Raw genomic sequence first — 26,670 nt, 5'->3', positions numbered from 1 at the left:
CCTCCTCAACTAGAGAGGGCACACTTGTCCTTGTTTTCCTTATTTTCCACTGTTGGTTTTTTTTTTTTTTTTTTCTTCCCCAGACTAGTGAAATAAAAACTCTTCCATTTCTTTAAAACACTTAACTCCACCCTTTCTCAAAATGAAAAAGATGGATGGAAAATTAAGGACTATGCCAGCATCCAACGCTCAGTCCCCCAGCCCTCCCCTCACCCCCATGGCAGACTCCAGCCTGCCAATTTCTGGACCCATGGAGGGATCCTTTGGACACATTCCCAGGCTGACCCACAGCCCAGCACAGCCGTGCAGTACCAGATGGCTGTTAGCTTTGCTCCTTGCTGCCTTGGGAATGCTGATTTTCTGTGAGGAGCAAACTGTCTGGGTCAGGTGGATGGATATTAACATTTATGAGCATTCCTGAAGTAAGGAGTCAATCCCTAAGCTGCTGAGCTGTGCAGGAAAGTGTCAGCTCTGAAGGCAGGGAGGGATGGAGATGGAGAGGTTTGCCCTCTGCCATGTGCTGCTGTGACTCCCTGTTAATGCCCTTTGCCAGTAATGCCCACCCAATACCTTGGACTATCCAAACAGATCACTTACTTTTCCCAGCCCACAGAAAGTAGGCTGGGAACATGCAGCAAGCCACCCCTACAGTGTTGTCTCCTACAGACTTTCAAGAAGCATCTACCCCCTGCTGCTCTCTCTGCCCAGCATTTCCACCAAGTCCAGTCGTGGACTGATCCCCCTGTCTTCAACTAGTTCTCCCCCCAAGCCTCTTTCTTGTTCCTTTTCTCCTTTACTGGGGCTTTAGGGAATGTCTCTTAGGCAGCCACTAGCCTGATAACACGGAAAATGGAAATTACTTTCTTCCCGTTCACAAAGGGAACTTTCTCCATCACTTTCTTCCTCTTCACAAAGGGAAACGTTTCAGATCGCTGAGATAAGAATGTGCCACTCACTGAAGTTGGGCTGCTGCGGTCAGCAGTAATTAATAGAGGGCCTGAACATAACAAATGGCACCAATTCCTGTTAAATGCTCTTGTCAAATACCTGCGGGCATTTGGCAGCACTGTAGCAGTCCCCAGCAGTGGCATAAGGAACAGGTCGTCCATCATGTGTCTGTGCAAACTGTAAATCAGTTGCTGTGGAGAAGAGTTGGTGAATAACATGGAAAGAAAGATGCAGGGAGAGAGACAAAATAAATGTAAACGTGCTCTTTGCTAATGTTTAAATTCACCAAAGCTGGCTTTCCACATTAATGTAGGAAGTCAAGACTTCTATATTTTTATGATATCAAGATTACTATATTTTTTAAAATATTAAATATCCTGATTCATCCCACATGTGATTCCCAGCACATAAGCACTGAATTTAACAGGACACTTACACTCAATATTTACAACTCTGTTTAAATCTGTTGGTGATTTAGGAACAAGGTATAAATAACAACAAAACTCAAACCCTTAACTTGGGGTTTATTTCGCTATCAAAAAATTCCCCACTTTCAAAAAGGCTACAGCACCTTCTAAATCTCTCTTTTAAACAAAAGCAAACAACATCTCTGCTCTCCTGGCTGCCCCAGCCCAGGGGTCGGGTTTTCAAAGGGAATTGGAGTATTTTGCTCTGGAGGGATCTGAAGTAACTGAGACTCATTTAGATGGGGATGTGAGATAGCTCCTGCCTGACAGAGGTAGGTGCCCAGCTCCTTTTGAAATTCAAAGGGAGCTGGTATCAAATTCCCAGAGGGTGGTTCCTTTGAGATCTTTACCTAGAAGCTTTTACAGATTATTAGTTGCTTTTTACAGATTGATAGACTGGGAGGTCTTGGAAATTAAGTGATAAAACTCACTTATCAGATAAGGAGTCGTTTTACAGGGAAGGATTTTGATTTGCTAAAAAACCACTTAGCTATTTACTGAATGAACTCCCAACAATATGTTGTATTTTTAAAACACTTGCTGAAAACTGATAGCAGTGGAGTCAAGGGACTGAAACCATAACCCCATGGAATGCTACAGGGTCTCTGGTGATGGGATGGGCTCCCAGCTCACAGGAATGACAAAAGAGACTGTGTTACTCTTATTGCACAGCTATATTCTCTTTCTCCATTGCAAATCCATGTCCCCAGCCCTCAACACAAGTTATTTTCCTGTGGTCTGGCTCTGTTGAGAGACTTCTCTGCCCTGGCCATTGGGAATAGCATCCCCACCCCAGTGGAGACCCCTGCACTGGGATTTCCTGACACCTCTCTGAGTAAAATGGAGGGGGGTGGGGGAGTGGGGCAGCTCCTCCCTGCTCAGGCTTTGTGTCTGGGTCCATTCTGAAAAGAGGGGACCAAATCAAATAAAATAAAATCCTTCACAAAATGCACTGGGCTGCTGGGAGTATGCAAATACTCATTCTGCAGAGCAGATATAACAGGAATTGCCTTAGTATTTTCCTGTTTTACAGAGAAAGAACACAAGCACCTCTGATGTACTCAAATTGCAGTCTCCCAGTGCAAAGCAGCAAACAGGTGACCAAGTCTAAAAGCAACTTTTAACAGGAATTCTCAAGAATATTGCTCACTAGAGTACTACTGCTTGCTTGTAGTTACAGCTATATTTGTGTAAAATAAACATTTTTTTTTATTGGCAAGGCCCTGTTTTTACTCACTTATTATTTGCATAGTGTTCAGGTCCAGCCTTACTTTGCTGAAGGTGGAAAACCCAGCTGCTGTGTAATCTTTCCTACACTGGCAGTCTTCTCGTCTGCTCCCGTTATACGGACACTCGGTCGGGTTATGCAATCTAGATCAAAAGAAAACCCTTTCTACTCATGACCAGGAAATATTGCCATGGAAAACAAAAACACTGTGAGGTTCATGATTACAGGATTTCTTACCTGTATCCATACACCTCTGAAAAATTCTCTGCATCCCCGTTTACAAGGGTCACATACTCCTTCGGGCTGTCAGTCTGCATCCCAGAGCAATACACCTGAGAGAGAGAAGCCAGAACTGTGTCATGTGCAAAGGCATCACTGAGACAACCAAAGGCAGAAAATCCAATAGTGGAAGTGAAGACCACAGGCAGGGTCCTCTTGAACCTTTAGAAAACCCATTAACTATCATTCTGTTGTTGAAATGCACCTTTAATGTCTTTCCTTTGACTTGCAGGAAATATTCACCATCTTCAGTGACACCTTTGAGATTTTTAACATCTTTGCAACTCCTTGGTAAGTCACCTGCAACAAAACAGAAATACTTGTAGTCACTGAACAACTGTACATCAAAATTTCTTTTGGAACACTCTGAGGCTTCCAAAGCATCAAAACATCTTTTTTATTTTTAACAGCTTTCCCTGAAGTGTCTTACTGCTTACTTGGATGGCTCCCAATGCTTGGAAATACTGCAGATCTCTAGGAGTTTGAGGGGAAAAGATGCTGAAGCCATGAGAAAGGCAAAAGAAGGTGTAAATCTGCAGACTTACACTCATGGACATTGTGACATGTTCTCCTCTCTTCAGGTTTCAGGTCCACATGGCACAAGCTGCTGACCTGGTCGTCGTTGGTCAAACACTGCACTGAGCGGTGCATGACCCCAACTCCACAGGTGACAGAGCACTGCGGGACACAAGACAGAGATTCCTGGTTTATCTCAAGGGTTTATGGGCTCCAGAAGAAAGAACAGAGACAGATGGTTTCCCTTGTATCAAGAGACAGCAGCAAAGACTCCAATCCTGTGAAGTGTTCAAACACAGGCTTAATTTTAATCAAATGAGTAGTCCCTTCGGTAATTAATCCCTTCCTTATTATCATTGATTACTTCAAGACTACCATACTTTGCTCAATGTTTGCACACTTTGCTGGATGAGGCAGTTGGTTAAAGAGAACCATGTGCTCAAGTGAAATTGCTTATTTTTCACATTAGGAAGATTGTTGTTTTCCATGCAAATTACACCCAAAAAAAAAAAAAAAAGAAAAAAAAAAGAAAAGGAGCACCCAAATCTTCCCTTCCCTCACCGGCTGGGAAAATGGCTACATCTGTGCAAACACTGGGTCATCCTCAAACCACCCAGATTAAGGGCAATCCTAAGGCTGAAATTGCACAAGCTGTTGGTGGTACCAAGCAGCAGAGCATCCAGCTACTGAGTGTGGGCTGTGGGAGGTTGGAGCACCTTGCTCCTCCATCCACACCTTGTTCTTTTGAGTACTTGAGAAATTAAAATCAGATTTTTCTACAGCTAGCAGGTTAGGCTATAAAGAAAATGAAGTTGTTCATCCATTTAGAAATTATTATTCTAAAGGAATACACCATGAAGAAGATGGTCTTCAGTGGCTCATGGTATGCACAGCTTGAGCATTTACTCATTATTAAGTCCAGTTCTATAAAATTTAGCTGAAGCGCTGAGTAGGACTCTCTCTGTCCATCAAAGGTGATGACATTTTACATTAAATCCCTTTCAAAATCACAGCTGACAAGGGTCATGGCACTTGGTGGTCACTGGGACATTCAGCAGCCCAAAGTGAGGAGAAAGGTCTTGCTCTTTGAAATGAGTGCTCATTGCCGTGAAGTTGGATTAATGAGTTGGGTATTTTGCACTTAAATTCTGAGGGAAAATATAAATTAATTGAGGCTGAGCTCTTTGCTATAACTCCTCTGTGCTGACTCACAGGGAGGATCTGAAGCTTCCTATGGGGCAGGAGGAACTTAGGTTTCAAATGGCTTTGCCAGTTACCGTGACAACTTCTACTATGTTTTACTTGGCTTGACACTCATCGCCTTGTAAAGGTTTGACAAATTCCTACAAATGCCTGAGATGGGTTAATAAATCAAGTTTATGGGAGAAACATCACATTTCAAAGAATGTCAGAAGCCCTAAGAAGTGAAATGTTATCACCTTAACTAAAATTTGATCTTGTAGTTCAGGTCCCAGAAGAGGCTCAACACAAATAACTTTAGCAGAAAGGCCAGGTTCTTTCCCCTGACCTGTCCCAGCATTTGTGAGAAGGAGGGGGAGGACAAAACAAGAAAAAAAATTGTTTTAAGGCTCAAATGACCAGTGTTTCAGCCTAATGCTGGCTCCCAAGTCCTTCTCATACATGTGGCCAAGCGGGATCAACTGCAGTTGCCAGTGACCCACCAATCCTTCTAGCACAAGGCTTTCAAACCCTTGTTTTCTGCAATGACCCCACTCTTTGACTAAACATTCAGCATGGCCATCAACAGGGCCACAAATGTTGGCTACATCCCAATTTTCACGGGATTTTTAGCAGCTACTTGTAGCTAAAAGTAGCTGCTGGGACTCCCGCATATGAAGGGGTTCAGTCTGAAGTATGGAGCCCTACACACACCAGGCCTGCTGCTGCACTAGAGTATTCCATGCATTAATTTAAGCATCTCTAAAACATTCCCCTGCCAAACCTTCGGTGTGTGCCTAAAAAAACCCCAGGCTGTTCCAGTCTTTTTGGCCACAAAACAAGTTTGCCCGACTTACGCTTCCCCAGTTGCCGACGCGCCAGGAGGCCGAGATGGGGCACTCTCCGAGGTAGCAGGGCTGGATGTTGGGGGGCTGTGTGCCAGGACAGTTGACCATGTTCTGGTACCCGTACTCGTAGTGGTCCTTCCCGGTGTAGATCTCGCTGCAGGACACGAGGCGCTGCCTGTATCCCTTCCCGCACGTGACGGAGCACTGCGGGCAGAGCAAATACTGGTGAGCATCACCTGCTTCAGGAAGGCTGCCCAAAATGAGAGGGGAGGAAACCAGGCCTGACAGCTTTTAACACAGGAAACTGATTCAAGGGATCCTTGGTATCTATTTAAGCCAGTCATGAATATTTTAAGTGGCTACTACAAGTGGGCTGGTGCCCGACACTCTCCTTGAGCACCCAGTTCCTCTCTGGGCTGGATCTACAGCTGCTCCAGGACTCCCTGCTCCAGGCTGGCTCCTGGCCACATGTTCTTTCTTCCCAAGCACAAAAAAAGGAGCAGAAGATCCATGGGAATTAGAAAATGCCTCTATTAGTTGTTTTGGTTTGGTAGGGGTTTTTTTTCCATGGGATGCAGAGAGAGAGAAAATGGTCAAGGCTCACCCTGAATTGCAGGTACTTGTCAGCAACTAGAAAAATGAGAAATTTTTCATTGCCATTAGAGGATAAACAGCACTTCTGCCTTCCTCATCAAAGGGCTGAATGGGACCTGGGAGAGTCAAACTCTGGCTCTGTAAGCTCTCTTCACCTCTCTGTCTTCATGGGCCTGAGTGCTCCCAGGTGGTCTCACAGGCATTGGGGGTGGGTAGAGGGCACCTGGGCAAGGAGCAGCCAGAGCTCCAGCCTGACAGGCACCTCAGTATTTCTCGTAAGAATCCACTCAGGAGACCAGGCTGCTCTGAGATATTCTCATGTCTCCACGTTTCTCCCTCCTTGCACTATCTCAGGTGGCTTGGCTCTCCTTCCCCTCAGTCCTGCCGTGTTTTCTTTTTCCCTTTTCTTGTTCTTTCTCTTTAATCAGTGCTGTGTCAGCAGCTGCCTTGTCATTTCCCTCTACTGTTTCTCCAACTGGAAACTAATCCTTCACTGGCTGCAGAAGGAAACAGGCTGAGATTAGCCTGAGTCCTCCCGCATGCGGCGCCCGCTGCAAGGAAAACTCATCTATTTTCCTTGCCTCCCAGCTGTGAGGGTGAATGTCCTGCCTTCCCTCACTCTGGGTCCTTGCCCCTGCAAAGACAGCACTGAGGAAGGATGTGCCCCCATGGTCACCTCCGGGCTTGCCTCTCTCCCATGATGCACATCTGGACCCTTACACAACTCACAGGGCCCCAGAGCCCCCAGGGAGTGGATGGGAATAGAACCAATTAATGAAATAAATGAAATAAATCAGCAGAAAACCAAAGAGGGTGCCTGCTGAATGCACTGTACTTTGGAAGAAAATTGCCTCCAGATAATATTATCTAGGACCCTGAGCACGCTGCTTTTAGTCTTTAATATCCTGGCTGTCTCCCACAGCACCGCTCCTTTCTACCCAACAGGGAGACTGCACACCGAAATAAACCAAAAAATAAAAATTAAAACCCACAGCGCTGCCTTGCCAGTGTTGACTGGGGTTGCAATACCTCAAGCAGGGGCAGTGTTGGTGCAGGGATCTCACCTCTGACCACTCTCCCGTGATCCAGATGTACTCGCAGGGGGGCAGCCCGCAGCTCTCCACCTCGGGCGGGCGCTCGCTGGCCTCGCAGCGGCCGCTGCTCTGCAGCTGCTCCTTCTCATCCACACACAACACCTCGCGGAACCGCGACGCCTCCCCGCACGTCTTCGTGCACTGCGTGCAAGAAACACCAGCTCAGGCAACGCCGAGGGACTCCAGGGAATGAACCCACATCCAGAGCCAGCCCTCCTCCCAGCAACCCCTGTGAGCTGTCACTGGTATCACCTGGGGGAAAATTTTCCACCAGGACCCTGCTGTGCCACATGCTGCTGCCTGTGACCAACTGCTCCTGACCTCTGGAGGTACTAATCCACATCCCCAGGAGAGAGGAGAAACCACAGTAGCAAATATTGGGATGGGGCAGATGTTAGTACCTCTGGAGGTACTGACCCACATCCCCAGGAGAGAGGAGAAACCACAGTAGCAAATATTGGGATGGGGCAGATGTGGGGGTCCAGCTGTGGTAGGATCAAAAAATGCAGGATTGGGCATGCTGGGCTAGGAGACAGGGCAAGGGGAGAAGAAAGGGCCAACCCCCATTATTTCAGCCCCTAGTGAATACAGCTGTTTGGAGAATGACAACCCAACCATCCCCCTGGCAAAAATCACACTGCTGCACCTCTGGCTGTGGCTGGTGTGGGGAGAGCTCCTTCCCCAGCTCTCTGCCTTGACATGGGGCACACATAATCATAGAATCATCATAGACTAGTTTGGGTGAAAAAGACCTTAGAGATCATCTCATTCCAACCCTCTGCCATGGGCAGGGACACTTTCCACTACAGCAGGCTGCTAGAGCTTCACCCAGCCTAGCCTCCAACACAACTCTACAATCACTGCAGTGGAGGCAGCCCTGCAGGTTTATTCTCTTTTAAACACTGCCCTGCCTGATATTAAGAGCAACCCATGCCAGACAAGTACAACTGCTCCCCAGGTCCTTCTGCAGATTTCAAGGACTCAGTTCTTTCTCTGCTTGTCACGGAAAAACGAGCCTGACTGTGAGGCTGTGTTCCTGGGAGTGAGGCTGTCCTTGGAGAGCATCTTAGAAAAACACATAAAACAAAATAAATCAGTGTAAGAGCAGCTGTCTAGATAAAACCCTATTTTCTTTTAGTTATTGCCTGTAATGGACTTCTAACACTTTCAACTAACGGGATTAACAAGGAGAAAAATGCATGAAAATAATCATTTTATAGAACATGTAGGAAATGTCTTCCCCTTAAGGAAAAGGATAAAACATCCAATCAGACCATCCCTATCTGTACAGAAACACTGCTTGAAGTCACCTAGGCTTGGAACACTGTGCCAGTTTAATCTAGTTAGAGTCCTACCCTCCAAATATCATTTCCAGCCTCCCTGAAGCAGCTCCTGTTCTCCTGGCTGGCCAACAATTAGGAAGCTATTAGTGGGTTCAGCTAATTGCAAAATGCAGGCACTGTCATGGCCCTGTTACTGTAATTGGCTGTCAGAACCAGGGTTGTAAATTTTTTGAGATTATTGAAAAATCAGATCAGTTTGTGGCAGCAGCAGCAAACCAGGAGAGCAGCAGTGAGCACAACATCATGTTGGGTGTAAATATTTAAAACTGGGGCAAAGTGGAAAGGGATGGGGAAGGAGAGGCAGCTCCACAAAGCAGCATTTATTCCAAAGGAATAACTTAGGAGCTCTTAGGCAACAGTCAACATTGCAAAATCTGCAGTCTGCCAGAAGACCCCAAGGGCTTTGTGTGCTTTCAACCTTATTTACTCTCTTGCTTTGAGTCCTTGGAGTGGAAGCTCCTTCTAGGTCTGTGCTGAAACATGGCAATCCTACAGGGGTTGGGGGAATTTGCTGGAGTGTGATTTCCCCAGAAAGCAAACAAAGTGAGCTATATTTGCCCATCTCTGATTGTCTCCCTATTACATAAGTACAGACTGAAAGGGGGTCATTGTGTGTGAATGTGGCACCACTACAGCTCCATCTTCAGGCAGCTTCCCTGACAGCTCTCCAGGCACCTTTTGGGGCAGCCTGAACCTCGACCTTCCTGCTCAGTGGGAGTGGGGTCACAGGATGCTCAAAGCTTCCCTCCTCTCTGCTTTGGCATTTTCCAGCCCAGCCAGGGGTCAGCAATACAGGGTGAATTGTTCCATGGTCCCTCACAGCCAAAGGAGGCACCTTGAAAGGAGCGGGAAGAACCAAGCCTGATTTTGTCTCATCTCCTTAATGTATATTTCAGACTAAATTTCAAAGTACCTTGGCTCAAGCTTCACTTTAAGAGGGTGAACCATGTCTATGCCATCAAGGCATCTTCTAACATTGGCAGTGAAGAGCTACCACATCAAAAGTCCATCCTTGTTTAAAACCATTACTTGCTGATGAAAGACTGACACTCCCAAGCACAGGCCAGCCTGATGTGGGTTTGTCTGCAAATAACAGTTGTGTGGCCAAATAAACCTGAGCCAGCTCTGTGCATTTTGTCATCATCAAGAGCTGAAACTTTGGTTATTTGTATTTTTAAGGGTAACTGGCAATTAAAATAATCACACTGAAATATTAAATGAGGCTCAAAGACAGTGAGACCATCATAAACTAAGTCAAAGAGAAACACTGCAGAGTTTCCAATCAGCCACTCCAAAGTTATAAAACACTATTCATGTAGAAAGCAGACAGTTCAGCTAGCATGGAAAGGCTATTTTTCCTTTTAAAGCAGTGACAAATTTTGCATGAATTCTCACATTCAGGACTGATTTAAATCTCACACAAAACAGTGGGGCCAGGCTGTAACAGCTATTGATAGCAAAATCTGAAAACAGGTCAGGCATTTGATAATATTTGTCTCTTTTGCCTCATTTTCCAAATTCTGAACTATTTTCCTGGCAGTTCAAATTAAGGATCATTTCAAGCACTTCTGAAACTGCTTTAGAAGAGCAATAATAATAATTAAAATAAACCCAAAGGCATTGCTTTGCAAAAGCATTGATTGTTTTCTTCTTTTTTTTAAATAACAATCTGACACAGAGATGAAATGTACCCCCCATGCCATGAACACTTGAAACATGCCTTGGGTAACTCTGCAATTCAAATGAGGCAAGAATGGCACAATTTGCCCCCAAAAGATAAATGTCAAAGATTCAGGAGCTTCCAGAGCCATGCATTGTCCTTCCACAGAGGCGCATATAAAAGAAAAAAATCTTTCTTTCTCCCAATTTTTCCTTTTTCTTTGGGACTCTAGTCCTGAGTTTTATTTTGACATTAGCAAGGCTCTTTCTATTGACTTTCTTCTCCCTGGTGAGGGCACTGAGAACAGGTGATTAATGGTGATACACCAACAGAGCAGTAAATGGTTTCCAGTAAGTTTCATATTCCTTCTCATTGTGAAGACCAACACTTTTTTCTAAACAACAACAACAAAAAGGAACAATTAAAAAACCCCAAAAACCTCTTGAGAGATTCCCTTTAAAGATAAGAAATCAAGAACAAGACAGCACTGAGATGTTATTTATATCCTGACTTCCATGTCAATTAGGGTTCATTGCTGCTCCCTGCTCAGAGAATACCAATGCAATCTGTGCCTCCTCATGGACACTGCCTGTGGCTGGGGGGGAGGTGCTATTCTTTTTTTCACTGTGTACATCAGAACAAAATAAGAAGTGCTTGGAAGAAATGCTTGGAATCAGCCAAAGGGGCAAGCTCACATTGGGCAGCTCCTGCATTTTCCTGTTCATGGTTACTTATGAGTACTTGTGAAGGTGAGGAAACCTCCAATCCATCATCTTAGTAAAGCTCCCTTGGGGAAAAAAACAAATCTCCACAATATGTTTAAAATTTGCCCAGGGCAATGGGGAGTCCTGGAAAACTTCAGAAAACATTAGGATTTGAATCCCATCAAGGGCTCAGAAGGGTGGGGGTAGGCACCTCTCCAAACTGCTTTGAGAAGTTGCAAAAATAAGGGAGAGAGGGCAAAACTTGGTAGAAAGTTGGACTTGATGAGTTTGGAGGTCTTTTCCAACTTAATGATTCTAAGATTCTACGAAAGGATGGGGCAGGAGCTGTTTCTTTTCAGGGCTGATTACAGCACTAGGTAAGGACTGGCACTACATGCTGTGGTGACCTCTTTGCTGCCTTTAAATTTATTCCCTGAAGGAGTTAATGGGCTCTGTAAAACTAAAACTAAAACTGCAATGAAGCTGCTGGAGCCCCCTCAGCTGTTCCTGAGCTTTTCTGGCTGGGATGTTTCCATCTGGTACCACTGTGTGACCAGCCTGGCTTTGCCTCCTGCTGCTTCCCATCACACTTCCCTGTGTACTGGGAAGCAGCTGGGAAAGGGCACAGCCCCCTCTGGCCTCCTGCACTCGTGGCTGGGTTACACAGGATTATAAACCCAACTTCCCAGCACTGCTGAGATTGGGGAAATGAAGATAAACTTGTGTGTCCTGTTCCCGTCAGGCTGAGGTACCACATGCAGGGGCTAGAAGCGGAAAAAGACAGAATGAAAAGAATCATTTTGGTGTCTGGTCTGAAATGCCTCTGCCAAAAACTACTGTGCATTTGAGGGCTGACACAGCACCCTCTTGGCAGTGCATGCTCCTCCTGCTCAGAATCCCCTCGTCCTCCTACCACCCACCAGCCTTGAGGCCACTCATGCCCACACTGCAGGAGAGTTGGAGTCACTCCCCAAACCACTGGAGTAGCAGCTTTATTCCCAGTTTCAGTCTCAGGAGCTGTTTTTGATGGGAACTGATCCTGGTCACACAGAAAAGCATCATCTCCCACAGAAGACTTGATCTCAGCACTGCTCATGGTTTGATAAAAGAGCAAAGACCAGGAGCTCAGTGAAAGGATAGGGATGTCGATGGAGCTGGGGTAATGGGGCAGGAAAGAGGGAATTACCACTGCTCCCTAACTCCTCCAGGCACAGGGCTCAGGCTGGAGCAGCGCAGCAGGGCTCTGCCTCCTGGAAGAGACCCAAATCCGCCCTACCCAAGACCTGCCCAGTATTTGCACAGGTCCCAGCCAAACACAGGGCAGAAGCAATAAATTAACCCTAGAGAGGCATTTCTCCTCTCCCCCTTTCAGCCACCATGCACCAACCTTCCCTCCGCCTCTTTTTATTTTTTTTTTTGCAACCCCAGCTTGCAACCCCAACACCCCGACCCTCCGGCAGCGCTCCCCGGCCTCGGCATCCAGCATCACGCCACGCCTGAGAGCACAGAGCCGCGACCCAGGGCCGGGAAGGGGGTCCCTGCTTACCGCCTGCCATTCTCCGGCTGCCCAGCGGTGCGTGGGGCACGCGGGGAGGTGACAGTCCCGCTGTGGAGGCGGCCGGCTGGCCGGGTCGCACTCGGCCTCCTCGGCTGCCTTCGCGGCGCCGCCGTGGCACTGCACGGAGCGGCGCTGGACGCCCCGGCCGCAGGACACGGAGCACTGCAGGAAGGGACAGAAGGTGAGTGGAGCTCCCCGTCACAGCCACCACGGTAAGTTCAGGGGGTTCGGGCTCTGCTCTGGGCTCCACGGCAGCGGTAGCGATGCTCTATCCAACTTCCAAGTGAGGCTTTTCATTGCGCAAGGGAAAACCGGGAATCTGAAGCCAGTGCGAATATTTGCCGGTGGCTTCAGTGGGGTCAGGACTTCCTGGACAGGATTTTTATTGAAAAATCTGTTTTTATTGCAAAATAGCGGGTCTGCTAAACCACCCCGACACGCCAGAGGCGGCCAGGCTCTGAGATTTGCTCTGAGTATTGCTTCTCAGGCACTGGTTCAAAAAAGTAATAGTTCAAAATACAGTGGCCTTTAATGAAAAGCAAACTTGGATTGTATAGAGGAAAGTGTGTAGCTGTAGAGAGGGAAAGGTGTGATACAGCTGGGATTTCTTTCAGCATGCATCTAAACATGCACATGCACCAAGGCAGAGAATACAGTTAGTTTCTGAAAACAAATGTCTTTTTGAAATTAATTGCATTTCACATTTCCTTCATTACACTGTAGGCACATTTCCCCCAACTTCAAGGCACAGCAACAAATGCCTGAATTTTTTTGTTTCTCAGACATCTTTAAATTATTATCTATACTGCAATATTATTAACAGCTTATTTTTTCTTTCACGCAACATTTCTTAGTGTTGTGACTGCACACTAACATGTTTAGCAGTGCTTAATACTCCCCTGGAACACATTCCTCTTGGCTAGACCTTAAAGTATACAATACAGATTTGGAGTAAAGACAATTTGCATTTGTAGAAGAAAGTGCGTAAAAATAAAGGTATGTATTAAAGCCACAGCTGAATTAACAACGAATATTAGTTATTTATAACAACTAATATTACTTATTAATATATCAGGAACTAAGAAAATAAGTTCACAGCCTGTTATTGCAAGGTCCACTAAAATGAGCCTTCTTAAGGCAGAGAATTAAGTGGTGCCTATTAAGGAAGCAATTCCCTTTTCTGTATTCCTCCATAATGCTCTTTGCTTTACTGTCCAAATGTCCCATAAAGCCAAGAAAACCAGAGAAAAGCTGACTGTGACTATTTGTCTGGCTTCAGATATTCATAGGAGGGTGGGAGTATTTTCGTGTAGCTTTTGAAAGCAGCAGTGGGATTTCTGTCACTAGTGATGCAAATGCTTCCCATATGCTGCTGCTTCCCTGGAATTAACAGTGCTCTTTGTCCTACACATTCCATAGGGGACTCTTAAACGGAATAAAGACACAAACTTGGAGAAACACATGCACCAGGATGCCTACCATGCTCTAAGATATCTTTTGAGTTGCATTTATCACCAACATAAAAAGCCCAGGTATGGATAAAAGAGCACAAGTGACACCGTGGCTTTTTCATGGGGGGCTGCACTGTGTGTGACACCTGGGTTTGGGGAGAGGTTGGTCCCTGGACTGTGCCAGAAACTCTACCTGATGCTCTGCCTGTGTTTTTATATAGGGCTGGATTTCAGCCTGTAGCTGAAGTATGCAAATACCAGACAGCAGAATAAATATTGGTGTTTTTGTTAAATGAAAGGTAAATGGCCATAATTGACACCACTTAGGAGAAACAAACACATTAAATCTGATATTTCAGTGCAGACATAAACACACTTAAAACTTGGAGAAAAAGCCTTTTTAGAGATATATCAAAAATGCTTTGCTCCAGGGAAGTGGGTTCTTAACAATCTAGAAAAGAACTAACCACGTTCTGAATACAAAACATCCAAAGAGAAAAAAACCTAGGATTGGAGCACCAGCACAGCCAGTGAGACTGATTTTTAACCATTCCTGTATTTTTCTCAGTAATTCCTTTTCCAGAAGGCAAAAATCCCCAGCACCTACCTAAAGGTATATGCAACAGGTTCTGGCATATATAGTGACACAAGGATGCACTTTTATGGGAAAACCTTGCCTTATTTCTCATGAAGACTTTTGCAGCTCAGCTTTGGGATTAACTTTCTGAGACAATTAGACCTTCAGAAAGTTAGGGGTTTTTATGGATAATATCGAAACGGAAGCTGATCATGGTTCCTATTTGCAACAGTGGCACTGGAGATAGGGAAAGCCACATGGAGTTTTCATGCCCAATTTATACCCTGATCTACTGTGTATACACAGCACCAAACTCATGTCTGTTTCATGCTCTTAATGAGAAGTTTAGCACCTAAATCCAGCTTGGTTCCCAGGCATGAAATCTCTGGCAAAGCCCTGAACACCCACTACAAGGGACCCAGAACCAGCACTCCCAACTCTCCATCTGTCACAGGCAAAAAAAAAATGCTGCCAGCACCAGTGAGGCTCAGAGATCCATGCCACAGCATTTGACAGGGCTTTAAAAAGCCCCATTTGACATTGTAGCATAAGTGCTTCTACCCCTTTACTTTCTCCCCAAGCAGGATGCTGGCTGGCTGAGCACATCCTGCATCAGGAACCTGGGCTGAGGAGCTACTCCTGGAAAAGCCTGTTCTTAGCCTTATCATTACCATACAAAAATTCCTTAATTGCCTGGTCATGAGAGATTACCGTAGACTAATAAATCACCTCATACTCCTATTAACTCGGGTTTCTTTCTCTAGTTGCATAAAATTAATATCCATGATGCAGTGGAAAGCTGAGAATTTTAAACCACTTACTTTTACCAATTAGTATTAGTGTATTTTAATGCAATTGACAGACCATTACATTATTATGTTTACAATTATTAGTAAAAACTGCTTTCAGGAGTAGTCACTTAAATAAGGTGCAAATTGGATACCACAAGGCTGTCTAATGGCCTTGCATTTCATTTTAGTCTGGCTCCTGTAAAAAACTGATATTTCAGTCCTGAGGGTAATAAAGGTAAGAATATCGACTTAATTTCCAGTATGGGAGCAGTGCTGTGGATTTCACAGGCTGGATGCTCCTATCCTCAGGTAAAGAGCCCAGACTTTGGTAATTGAACCTCCATGGTGAACGGGCACTCAGCCCCTCACCCACATAATGGCAAATACTCCTATCCTGTGAATCCAAAGGTAAGGATTAAAAAAAACCTAATACAGGTCTGAAAACAATCATAGATCATTAATGGGTTTATTGTCCTTCTTATTAGTGGACATTAATCAACAGCATGCTGTCCCAGTCCTAACATTTGCATGTGTGCCTGTAGCAATGTTAATGGTTTGCCTTTCAGGGAACTGGAATACCCCAAGAATGGGTGTTTTGTACCTAAACTGGGAAAACAGAATGCCAGGGAACACGATGCTTTACAAGTTAACAGTTCATTTAGTCTGGGATTTTCAATAATTCCTCTGATTAGCACACTAATGAGGTAGAGGGAAAAGCAAGGTTCAGAGTTAAAAATGTGATGTAGCAGACTCAAGGTGATGACAAAGACATTATTTTTCAGGAAAAAAGGATTCAAGGTATCCTTTCAGCAAGCAAGAAGTTTAATAACTCAAAATACTTTTTCACTTTCAGCAGCCTCTGCTCTATGCATCACTGTCTGACTTTTTAACAAGGGAAAATCAAGCAACGAATTTATTTCTCAAAACTAAGGAAGATTTTACTTGAGATATGATATTTAAATTATATTAAAAACATGAATAAATAGTAGATTCTCTTTAATGTTATATACTGATGATGTTTCTAGCAAAACCCTAAAATATACAACAAGGGATTTCCTTTCAGACAGACACTAAAAGCCAGCTGCCTAGCTTTCAGCTGGTACAAATCTGTGCTGCTCCACTGCTGCACTGTTTTACACCAGGATCTGGCCCAAAACCTTCATCCCTGAATAATTCACCAGGACAGAAGTGATGGGAAAACCAGGCTCTAGCTAATTTGATGGAGGAAGAATACCAAAAGGTGCAAAAGGGTACACAACATGTCTCACCTGGCCCCAATCTCCTGCTTTCCACTTCGGACATCTGCCCCCTCTGCATTTCTTTTGCACGTTGGGCTTAGCAAGGTGTTTACAATTCTCTTCTTCTACATGCCTGCCTTCCTTTGACAAACAGTACACACTGCGGTGCTTTTGGCCCCTTCCACAGGAGACAGAACACTGTAAATATAAAGTAATAACAGATCAGCTTTCACACTCATACAGGGGCCATGGCTGCCCAGGGCATTTTCTTTTAGCTGGACAAAAAAGAACCTCCCCAGGTCCCCAGCAGGCTACACAAAGCTTGAGGGGAGTGCAGGCACTTAATATCGTGTGATATTCTTGGTCAAAGCCCCCAAAAATGCCAGTATCAAAATAGAGAATACAGCTGACATTCAGCAGGGATAACAGCCTGGATTCCTGGCATTACTCCAGTTATTTCAAAGGAGCAGAGTCATCTTACAGGGATCAAGGCAGGAGCCCTCAGTATCTACTTAGAAGAACTTGAAAGGAACCATTTCCATTTACCTTGGTACAAAGGGATGTCAAATATTGGTAAATCAGGAGGGTAAAGTGTGCTCTGCACCTTCACAGAGGGAAATAACTGCACAAAGGACAAGGCAGAAAAGTGCAGCATTTCCTTGTCCTTGGTACAAAAGCTCGTGTTTGTTTTATCACTGTAGTCTGACTTTTCTTTTTTTCTTCACTAAACAGACTGAAACCAGGACATGTTCATCCTTAAGATTTATGCATTTTGAAAACAACTCAGAAGGTGGCAAGAAGGCAGAGCCTGGAGAATCAAAGCAAAAAGCAAACCAGCAGGTATGTTAGCTGCAAGCTTTGTAGTGAAGCAACTAATTTCAACCTCCCTCTGCAGGTTCACTGAACTTTTTCAAATGTGACCACTTCTGGCATGCAAACCCCAAGCAACTTCACTTTGATTTCAGATTAGTCTCCTCCAAAGATTTACGAATCAAAGGGGTTTGGAATCACGACACGAATTTAATATGACAGTTTCATGTAGAACAAGCCTCTTACTCAGCATGATGCACCCAGAGACTCAGCTTCCATTTCTTCATTACATGCTACACTATAAGCATACTGGTTTAATCCTTGAGGGCAAACACACTGTTCTAACCATCTCTCCTTATAAAATGTCCTGCTTTCTTTTCAGAATGGAGAAAACACGCAGAAATGAGGCTTCAGCCTTCATTGTGGAGTCACTCCATCAGTATATTTCCCAAGAAATATATTACAGCTTAAGCTCTTCCCAGCCTATAAATACATTTGAAACCTAAAAAATTTATATATATAGCAGCTCTGGAAGAGCCACTAGAATAGAAACTGGCATATACATTGACACCTGTGAATATTTTATATTACAGCCCTACTTACAGCTCATTCAGCCCACAACAAATCAGTGAGAGAGCAGTTTCTAAATGGAAAAATTCAGACCAATGTGGAGAGAAACGGATGTAGCTCCAAAACCCAGATATTAATGCTTAAAAGCTTGTATAAACGATGCTCTGAAAAAGGCTGTTTTCCTGCTGCAAGAGTATTAGGGACTGACAAAAGATCACTGAGGTCCTGTTGATCAACAGCTTTAAGAGCCATTAATGATGCTCCTCTGAGAGGCTGAGCAGGGATAGTGGCCTCTGAGTTTTCCTGAGCTCAGATCAAGATAGGCCAAAAAACTCAACAAGCAACATCCAAACTTGCACTGAAAAACAGAAGAAATGCTGTCCCTTGCAATAAAATAAAACTTCCATGAGTTTGCCAAATCCATAAACTTCACTTATTTTCTTTAGCTTCAACAGAAGAAAGATCAAGCTAATGTTACCTTATTTTTATAAGCCTTCAATTTTCATCAGAAGTTAATTTTTTCATTCTCTCTACTTCTTTCCCCAGGCAACACAAGTCAGCAGCAAGACAGAAATGTCACATCCTACAAAACCCAGTTCTAAACCTGTAGCATTTTCATCCACTTACTGTCTTTGGACTAAACACCAACACTGATGCTTAAACAAAAATTCAAGTGTTCCTTGGTAAACAGTCTTCATGCTCATGCAGGTTATGCCACTTTACTGTGACAGGCAAAGTTAAAGAGTAAATTTACAGCATTGATCAGGATTCTCTCATGTCCCACATCTGGAGCTGATACAGCCCAGAGTATCCTTAATTTAAAAAATACATTGGATCCCACTACTTATCCTAAAGTAAGACTAACCACACTGTACAACAATGCAAGCACCTTTCTTGGGACCTGAAGCTGCTTGATAAATACTTGATCTCACACACAATTTGGTCCTAGTTATTTCCAAAGTTATGACTCCCCTACAAAATGCTTAACTTTGGCGTGGAGCCTGATTCTGACATTTATCTCGTGATCCCATGATCAAACAAGTCTGCGTGCAAACCTCGGTGCACTCAGAGGTTGAGGCATAATTTGCTTAATTTTTTTAATACTTAAATGTAATTCCCAAGATGCTGGAATGAATAATTTCTATGTCTGCCTTTAATATAAATCAAATTTAGGCAGCTGTGCATTTTCAGATCTAAACCACCCGTTTGCTTTCATGCACATTTGAGTTATGATCTCATTTGCACTGACAGAAAAGAAAGGTTGAATAATCTAATTTAACCAAATATCAGAGACTGAAAATTCCTTTGCAAAGAGTCTACTTAATAACTGCCATCTAATTCGTCTCAGGTATTCAACTTTTATCTGGCACATAGATTTTAAGCATATGTGAGCCACATGCAAAGCATAATTTAATAGTGGGCTGCATCTCAACACCATGTGAGTCCGGGAAATGCTACACCCAACTACCACCATCAGCCTCATCATTTATTTTGGACCCTGGATAAACTTTGCATTTCATTAACAGGATTCTTCATGGCTGCAAATGCTGCCTGCTTATGGTACCTACCAATAACAGTACCACAATGAGGTAAGCTTTGACCTTGCCTTCCTCAAAACATTTGGCAAAATCACTGTCTTCACATTCCTCTTTTTCTTGAACTTTTTTTCCACACCCCCTATAGAAAATGCTTCCAAGTACTGGGGGCATATGGTGGCTCTCTGGAATAACAACCTCACCTTATCCAAGGTTTTCTGAGTCAACAGAAAAGCCTCTACCCGTTTTAAGCACCTCTGGGCCAGCCCTGAAGGTGTAGTCAGATACTGTACGGAATTTTTTCACTAATCAGGTTCCTAGAGTCAAGGATCACATGCACTTGGGCATGTCTGTGGTCAGCTTGCCTCTGCCTCCACTTAAGTGTGGGAAAACGCTGCCCTGAAAGGCTGTTTACAGCCTGTGATTGAGGCACAACAGCAAACAGCACCCCTGGATGAACCTGGGAGGACAGCCAGGCATGGAGGAGGGTGTGAAAACAACAAATTGTTATGTTTCTGTAAAAAAAAAAACACCAAAAAGTTTGCGGTGCATAAAATAATAGAGAAACAGTATTTTGAAAAATCAGCTATAGCCATCACTCTAAAACCCTAGCAAACCTTGTCCTTGTTATTATCTTTATTATCTCCTAAACCTACCAGAGTTGCACCTGGCACTTTACACGGAGAACAGTAACAAAAGAACTTTCCTGAGAGCATTAGGATCAAAGCACTTAGCACAGATTTAAGGGCTTTATGTTTATTGCATGATTAGTGTTGTTAACATGCCAAGAACTGGAGACTGGCATGCTGCTGATATTTTCAAATAAATATACTGCCTAGTTTAAATAAATTCAAGGAAAAAGGTTTAAATAAATACAGCAGAAATATTTCCATATCAACTGTTTCCATAAAGGTCAGAACACGATGCTAAACATCTGCAATGACTTGCTCTGCTCTGCTTGTGTTTTTGTGTTCACAAAAAATTTCTTTTCTGTTTCAGAGTTTAGGAGATGATCATTCTGTTTTACCAAGTGTGTGCAAATTGCTTTAAAATAACCCTTTCTGCATTCCCTGATCTCATCGTTTGGGAGATGAGGGTACATCTTGTTCATTAAGACCTCTCTAAAATAGAAAGGCTGCTACTTGATGCATAGGGCTGGCAGCAGGAAGAAAACCAGAATATGTTCAAAATCTCTTAAAATTTTGTACAAAATTTCTGGTGAATTTCTGGGAGCGGGGTCAGTTCAGCACCAAGAGGACTCAAGAGCCCTGGGCACAAATGAACAGATCTTGGCAAGAAAAAGGCACCACAGAGCAGTCAAGAAGAAATGGAATGACTGCTCCTCGTAAACTTTGTGCATCGAAGGGGCAGCTCCACAAAGGGCAGAAGGGCATATCCCAAGCAAGAACCTGGGAACACTCTCCCCCAGAAGTGAAAAGTTGCAGAAAATGCTGTCAGACTACTTTTCAGACCCACCATGCATCAGCAGACAACGACTTGGGAGGTATTTAAGACAATGAATGCAAGCTGTGGTGATCACCCAATGAATTCCCAAAGATAGGAATGATAGCTCAGCAAATGCAGGGCTGGGAAGGATTAGACTGAAAATGGCTTTATCAGATTCTGCCAGGAGCAACTTCTCAGAGGAAATTAAAATCAATCCTTGTAGATTTAGACTGCCCCACATTAAGGATTTTATGGAAAGTCAGCAGCTGTAAGTAAGCCCTGGTTCATCCTTTCCAACAATCTGAGACAAAATGTGTTGGATGAAATAAAGCAGAAAAGCAACAGAGCCCTGCAATGCTTTACACCCATTTTCCAAGAGGGCCGTGTTCCTGGATGCCAGCAAACTTCAACTACAAGCAAACCCAACTATGTACCCTCATGGCTACCTTTCAGCAACCTGCTAGTCTGTATCACCTTTTGCTACCACCACCGCTGCTGCTGTCAGATACTGAAACCATATCCCGGTGACTTCTGTACCTCTGAAGTCTCTGAGCACAAAGGACATCAACAGACACAGCACCAAGGAAAGCCTGGATCCTTCCTCACCAGCTGAACCTTCACCAGGAATCTTAAAATGCTGGAACCTTTGTGAGCTGTTCAGCAACAGGGCCTCTGTGGCTTCCAAACCAAATCAGCTTCACAACAGCAAGGTGTTTCAATTCCCTTGGCTTCAGTGAGACAGGCTGAAAGCAAGACTGCAACACTTTAGGAGATGTTTAGGAAATGTTTATTGCTGCTCTGGAGCCCTGTTTCTCCCACCAATGTGTTTTATCATGGTCTTGTGCCCATCTGCATTGGCATGGTGAGAAATCCCTAAAGTTGGGTGGGGATACATGCAGGGCAGGAGTCACCCAGCTTGGCCTTCCTTTCCTCACAAACTAAGGAGCCATGACTTAAGACACAAGGGTGCTGAGTGTGTATGGTCATGGTGATTTTAGCTGGTGCATGGCCAAAAAGTACATGTGATTCTTGTACATTTAAAAGGAAGAGGGATCTCTACATTTAAGGGAGGGCAAATGGACCAGAGACCTGAACAAAACACAGCAAAGCACAGCACTGCAGTTTTGAAAGAGGCTTTAGAAATGTTTCACCCAAATTGACTCCTCAGAGAAATGAGGTGATTGAAAAAAAAAAGGCATGAGCATTAGGGATTTTGGAATGTATAGTCTGAATGTGTTTGTGAGCATTGTCCAGAGCCCCTGTGGAAGTGTTCTGAGGAGCCCTCTTAGAGCTGGAGCACAGTGCCCAGTCTGAACAGGAGCAGGCTTTCCTCCAGTATTCCCAAGGAGCCCTCATTGCCCTGGGCATGGGCAAGAAGAAACTTCCATGCTGGCCTGCCCTGTCTCTGCAGTGCCCACAAGGTCTCCATCCTCCAGAGGCTGCAGAGGCACAGAGCTTCCCAAGTCATTACTGCAAAAGGGAGAAATCTTCTAAACAAAAATCACTACATCTTCACCTTTCTACCACCAAACTCAGCTGCAGAGACTGGTGAGTAGCCTCAGATGATGTCTTATAACACATTTAAAAAACAAACAAACAAACAAAAAACAAAAAAACAAAACAAAAAAACAAAAAACAAAAAAACAAAACAAAAAAAAAAAAACAAAAACAAAAACAAAAAACAAACCAGAAAAAAGGGAGGAAAATTTATCAGAGAAAAGGGTCCAATGTGTTGCTGCAGGGGAAGAAAGAGCTGGTGTGTCTGGAGGCCATTGCTCCAGCACAAATTGCCCAGAGGAAAGGATGTTCTTGGGTTCTTTAACTCCTGCAAGATTTAAAGTCCTGGGTGCCAAAGTCAATACAATAATTTCCCCAAGCTGGGAAACCTCACAAGATATATGAGAATAAAGTGGTAACTGCAGCAGGAGAAGCCATGCATCTCCTCTGCTGTAGCATCCACCCAGTAAGCAGCACCTTCTCCCCCTCTTTTCCCTGCCCTGTTGTTACACCACAAAAGACTTCACCAGGCACAGAAATTAGCAGGGCTGTGGGCACACAAAGTTCTCCTAAAAGCTGTGTCCCTGTCCTGCTCCTTGAACAACAAACAAAAGCCCCATAGAGCCACTGCAGGTCTCTCCAGGGAGGGAGGCATTTCCTCCAGTGAGGAGGAGATGTGTGAGCTACCTAAGGACACCAATACAGTGGGATGTGGAAGGTACTGATGAAGCCTATTTTCCATGCTGTGGCACTTCTAGGAGAGTATCAATTGAAGCAGCAAGGTGCCTCAGCTAAGTGACACTTCATATTTCTAGAGAACAGTGGTACTACAATGCCATTTAGATATTCTGTTCCAGAATAGGATTTCTCTGTGTTGGATGGAGTAAAATACAAAGTAAAGAGCTCTGCAAGAAATGTCAGCCCTGTTTCACAGGTGTGCATCACACTGGGGGATTGTAAGAGCACTGGGTTGCTGCTTGCTCCCCCACTTTATAAAGAAGAATTTTGGCTTAATGCACTAGGGATAAATATTTTCAACCTGTACATGGTCTTGGGCATCAGACAGATTTTCATCCATGCTGCTGGCTCTCTCACCTCCCCTGTGAGCTAGTAAAATTAAAATATGAATAGAGCTTTAAGTGCCTTTGGAACAGGACTGACTACACCATTTTTTTCTTACTAACTGCACAAATCATTCACTGGGAAAGTTAGAAGCACAGTAAATGTCTTTGTGCTTAATGTCCCTCATTGTTATACATCCTTGGTTTTAAATCCCTAGGATCTGAGCAACAGCAGTGATTGCAGTGTGGAGTATAGAGTGTGAATCTGGAAAATAAGCAAAACTGCAGGCAGACCTCCCAAAACCCAGCTCAGGGATCTGCCTGAAGATGCTGCATTTCACAGCTCATCCCTGATAGTGTGTTACTGCTTTAATGTGTCCCTTGCAGACTAATGCATTCCTGTACTCAGAGCCAGTGCTTTGGGAGACAAATATTCCAAGCAATTGCCCTTTTATTTATTGCTTTATTTCTCCTGTGTGGGCATGTGCAGATGTGCAGGAGATCTGCAGCCAGGGATGGGCCACCCATAACACAAGGACTGAAGCCAGCCATTGCTGAACAGCAGCCTCACCACTTCTTGTTTGAGTTTAGGCCTAGAAAATGACTATTTCATTGAGAAAATGTGTAAGGGAGGAGGTGTAAAAAGGCAACCACAGAGGCATGCCAAATGCAGCCAAACAGCCACTGCACTGTGGCAGGAAAGAGACTGCTCTGAGTGGGAAAGTACACTGAGGAACTTGGGGAGAAGATGCACTGTCTGGGGGCAAAGGGACGAGAAGATTTTAAAGATATCTGAAAATAACCTTTGTGAGTCTAACCACTGGTCCAGCTCCTGTCTGTGCTGGCTCAGGAGACGCTGTTTAAGGACAGCAGAAGAGATTCTCTGCAGCTCCTTTCCCTGGTCCTTCTCCTGCATTTAGTCACCAGATTAGGGAGGTCAGAAGGGACATTGCTGACCAGTCCTTTTACTTCTCCATCACACTCAAAGGTCATGAGAGGTGTAAAGACCAATGGGGGCTTTCAAGGAGGAGAGTGGATTGCAAGAGCTGAGCTTTAAGTTACAGGAAATCAGTCCTGTGGGGAGTTGGTCCAGGAATCACTAAGGTGCTGGCTCAGTGTTAAGCACACAGTGCCCAGGGTGGTCCCTCACCTGCAGGGTGTAGCTGATGGGCTTCCATGGTTGTTTTCCTGCTAATGGAGCATCAACACCAGCAAAGAGGAGACAGAGAACTGATTACAAAAGTATACCTATATAGTTCTCCTTTTTTAAATAGAAACAGAAGGAGCAATGAAAGATGGTGATAATAGGCAAAAAATAAAAATGGAAAGGAAAACAAAAATTGGAGATTTTAGGGTAAAAAGAGATGAAAAAAATGATGTGACTCTACTAGGCAGCTGGGTACCACTGGCTTTGCCCAGCTGTGATTGCCTTGGAGCCACCAGCTGTGAGCACTGAGGTGAGGAGAGAGATGCATGAGCATCCATCACCACTGCCTCAGAGGAGCAACAGGCTGAGACTCTTCAAACAAAACCCCAAGAGCAGTTCAGCAATGCTGCTGTCACAGCAAATTCATTTTCTGCAGAGGAGAAGAAGGGAACAGCAGAGTTATATTGCAACCAAATCTGTCCTTGGCTATCACTTCTGCCTTAGCAAGACCTGACATCCTGCCTGCTATGAACATTATCAGAACAACGACACAGAGAATATTGCTGTTGAGCAGCCTATTTTCAGCCAGCTGCACGGGGAAGGCATTTTGCAAACAACATGTTGGGGCTTTGAAAGAATTAAATACAAATTACCCAAAGTTTCCACTGACAACAACTTTAAGATTAAAATTCCAGAGTGCCAGCTGCCTACACAGATGTTGGCCAGGCAGTTCTTCCACTTCCCAGTTCAGAGCTCCTTGCTGCTCTATCTCTGTGTGCAGCCAAAGAGCTCTGCAAAGCCATCAATGCCACCATCTTCCAAGGGAAACCAATGCTGTCCTAGCCCAAACCTGAACTCACACCCACAATAAGAGAGTTTGGAACTTAGCTGGTTAATGTTCTAATTACTTGACAGTAAGCTTCTGATTCTTCATTAGAGCAAAAGGCCCTCAAAGACTCTGATTCCAGCACTTCTGCCTACAGGATACAGAGCTGGGAAGCACTGAGAGCTACACAACCACTGCACCAGCAGCTTGAACTTCAGATACCCAAGACTAACAAGCACCTGACAAGGCAGACTACTTTTAAAATCATAATATTTTTTTGGAAAAAAACCCAAACAAACCTCAAATAAATCTAAACCTCACCCACCCATTTTCCAGAGTGTAAAGTCAAATGATCATTGTCCTGTGCAGTGAAACCCAAATGACTCACCCAACTGAACCTGAAAAACCCAACTGAAAAGCTGAAATATGCTGTGAGATAGAATTGTTTTTACCTTATCTGTGACCATTTCCTAACTCATAAAGAAAGAGAAACCCACAACAAAGTAATTCAGCATTATTCCTGAATTGTATCAGAATACAGCTGGATGTTAAGGAAAACTCAGAATATCAGAGATTATTGCACAGAGCAAATCTGCTCCAAGACAGGGGCTTTAAGGGAGGTTATGCATACATGTTATATATGTGGTATATATATGGGTATATTTATTAAAGCCAAACCTTGGGTTTTAAGTGAAGCAATGGATAATTCTTGTTGGGAACATCTCTCCCATTCTGGAGAACATGGCAAGATTTCCTCTCAGGATTCGAGAGTGTGTATGGAGATCTGCATTCATACCATAAAGCATTCAGAGGAGAAAAAACACTCTCTGTATTCTGGTGACAGTCAGTGCACGTTTTCTAAAGCATGGTTTTAATAAGAAGGTCAGGTCTATCACACGGTGTACAATTCTGCAGTGGGTAAATACATGTTCTTAAATAAGCAAGGGAATAAAAGTGTCACCTCCTCTTAGTCCTCTTTGAACATACATTAAAATGACAAGACATCTCACCAGTCTCTTGTTGTAAAATTATCATTTGCACATACAATCTGTTTATCCATTTAATTATCTCTTCCAAACCTGGATTTAACCAACCAGATAAAGATCACTTGTTTACTGTATAAAATCCCAGTGGATTTTTGCCCAAGGACTGCAGGTTGGGTGCTTCAGACTCTCTCTGCTTTAATTTGTATATATTTTATAGTACTAATTTCACTGAAACTTGAGTAATGCTAAATCAGTCAGATGATTGCAAGAAATTAGTTATCCAAACTTTGTAATTCATACACCTTTAACTGTGTTTG

General features: G+C 44.0%; 1 protein-coding gene across 7 annotated transcripts in view; it reads right to left on the bottom strand.

Annotated features, from left to right (window-relative positions):
* Positions 1–26,670, bottom strand: part of ADAMTS9 (ADAM metallopeptidase with thrombospondin type 1 motif 9) — a 79,973-nt gene that overhangs the window by 5,445 nt on the left and 47,858 nt on the right. For 3 of the 7 annotated variants that reach the window (XM_041460249.1, XM_041460257.1, XM_041460297.1), the window contains 9 exons: positions 16,506–16,673; positions 12,407–12,580; positions 7,124–7,294; positions 5,475–5,669; positions 3,468–3,600; positions 3,128–3,222; positions 2,881–2,975; positions 2,653–2,786; positions 1,048–1,139 (listed from right to left, as the gene is read on the bottom strand). In XM_041460249.1, the coding sequence (XP_041316183.1) occupies positions 1,048–1,139; positions 2,653–2,786; positions 2,881–2,975; positions 3,128–3,222; positions 3,468–3,600; positions 5,475–5,669; positions 7,124–7,294; positions 12,407–12,580; positions 16,506–16,673 (1,257 nt within the window). Of the gene's footprint in view, positions 1–1,047; positions 1,140–2,652; positions 2,805–2,880; positions 2,976–3,127; positions 3,223–3,467; positions 3,601–5,474; positions 5,670–7,123; positions 7,295–12,406; positions 12,581–16,505; positions 16,674–26,670 lie in introns of those variants that run through there. The other 4 variants (XR_005954571.1, XM_041460265.1, XM_041460288.1 and 1 more) reach the window with 4 other exon arrangements.

This window comes from Pyrgilauda ruficollis, unplaced genomic scaffold (genome assembly GCF_017590135.1).
Source record: "Pyrgilauda ruficollis isolate IOZ18807 unplaced genomic scaffold, ASM1759013v1 scaffold10, whole genome shotgun sequence".
NCBI classification, from domain to species: Eukaryota; Metazoa; Chordata; class Aves; order Passeriformes; family Passeridae; genus Pyrgilauda; species Pyrgilauda ruficollis.
This window is presented reverse-complemented; position numbering and strand designations above follow the sequence as displayed.